Genomic DNA, 5,385 nt, shown 5'->3' with positions numbered 1-5,385 from the left:
CTTATGGTCTTGGAAATATTGCCATATAAAGGAAACATGGCCTTAGATGAACAAGTAAGTGCTTACAACTTAAATATAATATCTCCATACAGAGCCCATCACCTCCAATATTTAATGCCGCATATGTATCATTAGCAACATACTCCAACTATTCAACTGTTCGACTAGACTTTGCAAGAAGTCCACTAAAGCAACATACTCCCACTATTCAAATGTTCCACTAGAATTTCCTTTCCTATTTACTCTAACTCAAGAGGGCAACTTCCTAATTTTCCAAACACCTTGTCACAAAACAAAGTCCAACTTTTAACCTCGTCTAGAAAATGTATCCGAGATGAGGGGTACATGAGTGAAAATGAACAGCCACATCTGATAGTCTCGTTGTTACCATGACTCGACGACTACCAAACCTCGAATACTCCACTTATGCAGACGGAATGCTAATCCATACTCATTGTGTGTAAAATATTATTTTGTAATGCATGTGTAATGCATGAATTCAAATTTGTCTTGATACATTTAATGCACAAGACAAATCAAAAGTGATGGCCGAGAGACATAATGTCAAGAATGGTGTCCAGAAGCATGCATCCAATTTAATTAATATCACGCGTGTTGAATTTGAAGTAATCATCTTTGAATTATAATCTGTAAATTGCCTATAAAAGGCAATAATCAGTGTGAAGAAAAATCATCGTGCAGAATAAAAATCATTTCCTCCGTTCTTTCTCTGTTTCCTTCTTTCGCTTATTTTTTGCTCTGTTCATATTAAAATCTAAAGCTTTCAACAGCAGTTCATAATTATTTCATTGAAATCCTTGCATACTACCAAATATATTACTGGTACCCAACAAAATTGTGGTATCAGAGCCACGTTCATTTTTTCCTTTGCAAAAATATTCTGATACAAAAAATGTCTAAAGATTCATTAACTACACCCATTCCCGTATTTGATGGGGAAAGTTATGAATTTTGGAGAGTCCAGATAAAAACTCTATTTATCTCTAAATATCTTTGGGAGATAGTAGAGAATGGTATACCAGAACCAGCAGATGCCAAAACCTTGGCCACGTGGACTCAAGCAAAGCAAAAGGAGTACCGGGAAAATATCAAGAGAGATGCCAAAGCCTTATTGTTCATCCAACAAGGCGTAAATCGATCCATTTTTCCCAGAATCATGGGTGCCGAAAATGCAAAAAAGCCTGTTATATTTTAAAAATGGAGTTTCAAGGGTCCGAGAAAGTTATCTCCATCAAGCTTCAATCTTTATGGCGAGATTTTGATAATTTAGCCATGAAAGATAATGAAGATATACGCACGTTTATTTCACGTTTAGTTGAAATAATCAATCAAATAAAAAGTTACGGAGATACCATCGAAGATAAGAAAATTGTTGAAAAAGTCCTATGGAGCTTGCCACAAAAATTTGAACATGTTGTGGCTGCAATTGAAAAATCAAAAGATTTATCAAAATTCACGATGGTGGAGTTGATGGGTTCTTTAGAAGCCCATGAAAAAAGGATGAGTAAATTCGTTGGACCATCCATTGAGCAAGCCTTTGAGTCCAAGCTCAAAATTGCGGAGAAGAAAAAATATGAAGGTGGAGAATCAAGCACATCCCAACAATTTCAACAAAGAGGAGGATTCAAAAATTATCGATACCGTGGACGTGGAAGAGGAAAACCACGCTTCAACAACAATCAAAGAGGCAGTGGTAATATCAATTCTAACTCTTCTTATTTGTTTGCAAGAAACCGGGTCATGAATCAAAAAATTATTGGGATAGATGCAAAACTTGTAAAATTCCAAACCACTCTTATAAAGACTGTTGGCACAGACAAAAAACTGAAGAAAACGAATCCAACTTCACGGAGGAGAACGATCAAAAAATCATGTTTTATTCATGTATGAACATGACCAATAATTCCTTGAATATATGGTACTTGGATAGTGGTTGCAGTAATCACATGACAGGACACAAGGATTACTTCATCAAATATGATGAAAATTTCTCATTGGAAGTCAAGATGGGAGACGGAAAAATGCAACTTGTTCAAGGCAAAGGAACTGTAGCCGTGAGGACAAAGGGAGGTAACACAAAATTTATTGAAAATGTCCTATATGTCCCTGATCTTACTTCAAATTTACTGAGTGTTGGACAATTAATTCAAAATGGTTACTCAGTTAATTTTGAAAAAAATGAATGCAAAATAAGGGACAAAGATAAGAAACTGATTGCGGAAATTAAAATGTCTCCGAACAAAGTATTTCCGTTGACAATGCCATTGGAAAATAATATCTCATTAAATGTTGAAAAATATGAAGAATCACTTTTATGGCATTTGAGATATGGACATTTGAACTACCATGGATTGAGACTGCTGAAACAGAAAAACATGGTGATTGGACTCCCTGATATTGAACTTTTGGATCAAACATGTGAAGGATGTATATATGGTAAAATGCATTGATTACCTTTTCCTAAGACTGCTTGGAGAGCAAAACAACCTCTTGAACTGATACATGCGGACATTTGTGGACCAACAAGGACATCATCATTTCAAAACAAAAAATATTTTCTTCTTTTTGTTGATGATTTTAGTAGGATGATGTGGGTGTACTTTTTGGAGCAAAAATCAGAAGCTTTTGCAGTATTTGTCCGGTTCAAGAAGATGGTTGAAAGAGAGAGCAATCTTCAGCTCAAAACACTCAGAACTGATCGTGGTGGGGAATTCTTGTCTAAAGAATTCTCAAATTGTTGCAGTCAAGAAGGAATCCGAAGGCAGTTGATAGCTCGCTACACACCTCAACAAAATGGTGTAGTTGAAAGAAAAAATCGAACCATTGTCGAAATGGCCAGAAGCATGTTGAAAGCAAAACGTCTTTCCAACACCTTTTGGGCTGAAGCTGTCAATCTGCTGTGTACATCCTCAACAAATCACCTACCAAGTCCAATCCAAGTAAAACTCCTTACGAAGCTTGGCACAAGCGCAAACCAGAAATCAATCACCTTCGAGTTTTTGGATGTCTGGCTTATTCTCTCATTCCTTCACAACGACAAGAGAAATTCGACGAAAAAAGTGAAAAATATATTTTTATTGGCTACAGTGATGAATCATAAGCCTATCGTTTGTTTAATCCAAAAACAAACGAGTTGACAATTTCAAGAGATGTACACTTTGATGAAATGAAATCATGGGACTGGGAAAATAAAAATTCCATTGAATCAAAACAAACAGAAGATTCTGGTGCAAGTTCTACAATGGATCCAGTACGCGGCCAAAATATATTTGACTCAGATTCTGATTCAGAATCCCCTGTGAAAAAGGTACGTTCACTAAGAAAAATTTATGATTTATCAAACGTTGCATTTTTCTCTTGTGAACCACAGAATTTTGAAGAGGCCATGAAAAAAGAAATCTGGCAAAAAGCCATGGATGATGAAATGACCACTATTCTGAAAAATCAAACCTGGAGCTTGGTTGATCTCCCAAAAAATAAAGATGTGGTCGGACTAAAGTGGATCTACAAAAATAAATTCAATGAAGATGGATCATTCCAAAAACACAAAGCACGACTTGTTGCAAAAGGGTACTCACAACAGCTTGGGATTGACTATAATGAAACATTTGCACCTGTGGCGAGAATGGAAACTATTCGCATTGTACTTGCTATTGCTGCACAGAAGGAACTACCAGTATATCAACTTGATGTCAAATCAGCTTTTCTAAATGGAGAATTGCAAGAAGAAGTCTACGTAGAACAACCAGATGGCTACGTAGTAAAGGGCAAAGAAAACATGGTTTATCACCTCCACAAAGCACTTTATGGCTTGAAACAAGCACCTCGGGCATGGAATAGTAAAATCGACAGTTACTTCATCAACAATGGATTCCATCAAAGCCCAAGTGAGCCATCTCTTTATGTCAAAAAAGGAGGTACAAATAAATTTATGATCGTGTGCCTTTATGTTGATGATTTGATATATACTGGCACTAACCATGTGATGCTAGAGGATCAAAAAGGCCATGATGAAAGAATACGAGATGACAGATCTGGGCCTTATAAAATATTTTCTTGGCATTCAAGTGCAACAAAAGAAAGGAGAAATATTTATTTCTCAAGAAAAATACACAGAAGATTTGCTGAAAAAATTCAATATGTCTATGTGTAATCCTGTCACAACTCCAATGGCCTTAAATGAAAAATTGCAGCAAAATGATGGAGCAAAAAAGGCCAACACAACAATTTATCGAAGTTTAGTGGGTTCATTAATGTACCTCACTAACACCAGACCACATATTTTTCATTCTGTGAACATGATATCCAGATTCATGAGTGACCCAAGTCAAATTCATTTTTCCGCTGCCAAAAGAATACTGCGATACTTGCAAGGAACAAAAAATCAAGGTATAAAATATACCAGAGAAGATGACAATAGCCTAATTGGCTACACTGACAGTGACTGAGCTGGATCAGTTGATGATAGGAAAAGCACATCTGAATATGTATTCTGTATTGATACAAAACCAATTTTTTGGTCTTATAAAAAACAGAAGATAGTTGCACTTTCATCAGCTGAAGCTGAATATATTGCTGCTACTGATGCTGCATGTGAAGCATTTTGGCTACGAAGAATTCTCAAAAATTTACAACAAGAGCCAAAAAGTCCTACAAAAATATTTTGTGACAACATGTCTGCTATTGCTATGACGAAAAATCCAGTTTTTCATGTCAGATCAAAGCACATAGAACTTCGTCACCATTTCATCAGGAATCTCGTCAATGACGGAGAAATTCAGCTAACTTTTGTTAGCATTGGAGAACAAGTAGCAGATCCATTCACAAAGTCAGTATCTTCTGAAAAATTGGAACCCTTCAAAAATCGTATATGCATTACAAATTAAGGTGGAGTGTAAAATATTATTTTATAATGCATGTGTAATGCATGAATTCAAATTTGTCTTGATACATTTAATGCACAAGACAAATCAAAAGTGATGGCCGAGAGACATAATCATTCATGGTCAAGAATGGTGTCCAGAAGCATGCATCCAATTTAATTAATATCACGCGTGTTGAATTTGAAGTAATCATCTTTGAATTGTAATCTGAAAAATTGCCTATAAAAGGCAATAATCAGTGTGAAGAAAAATCATCGTGCAGAATAAAAATCATTTCCTCCGTTCTTTCTCTGTTTCCTTCTTGCGCTTATTTTTTGCTCTGTTCATATTAAAATCTAAAGCTTCCAACAGCAGTTCATAATTATTTCATTGAAATTCTTGCATACTACCAAATATATTACTGGTACCCAACATTGTGTCCAGTAAGTTCTTCACTCTAGTATCCTTTATTAAGCCTAAAGGGGTTTTGTTCACACTAATT

The 5,385-nt window shown here is 35.7% G+C and overlaps 1 protein-coding gene across 1 annotated transcript; it reads left to right on the top strand.

The window, feature by feature from the left end:
• The first annotated feature begins 1,218 nt into the window (after window positions 1-1,218).
• On the top strand, window positions 1,219-2,471 carry LOC140862538 (uncharacterized). The gene is made up of 2 exons (XM_073265566.1): window positions 1,219-1,714; window positions 1,975-2,471. Exons 1-2 carry the CDS (start codon window positions 1,219-1,221, stop codon window positions 2,469-2,471), a joined length of 993 nt encoding a protein of 330 aa, XP_073121667.1.
• The last annotated feature ends 2,914 nt before the right edge of the window (window positions 2,472-5,385 follow it).

The sequence above is a fragment of the Henckelia pumila genome, chromosome 4 (assembly GCF_033568475.1).
Source record: "Henckelia pumila isolate YLH828 chromosome 4, ASM3356847v2, whole genome shotgun sequence".
Lineage (NCBI taxonomy): Eukaryota > Viridiplantae > Streptophyta > Magnoliopsida > Lamiales > Gesneriaceae > Henckelia > Henckelia pumila.
Note: the sequence above shows the minus strand (reverse complement) of the source record. Positions and strands in the feature narration are given on the sequence as shown.

Bases quoted from the DNA above. Each gene is read 5' to 3' on its own strand.
- LOC140862538 (XM_073265566.1), top strand. From the start codon at position 1,219: ATGGAGTTTCAAGGGTCCGAGAAAGTTATCTCCATCAAGCTTCAATCT. The intron at 1,715-1,974 runs GTAATATCAATT...ATCACATGACAG, and splicing joins CAACAATCAAAGAGGCAGTG to GACACAAGGATTACTTCATC.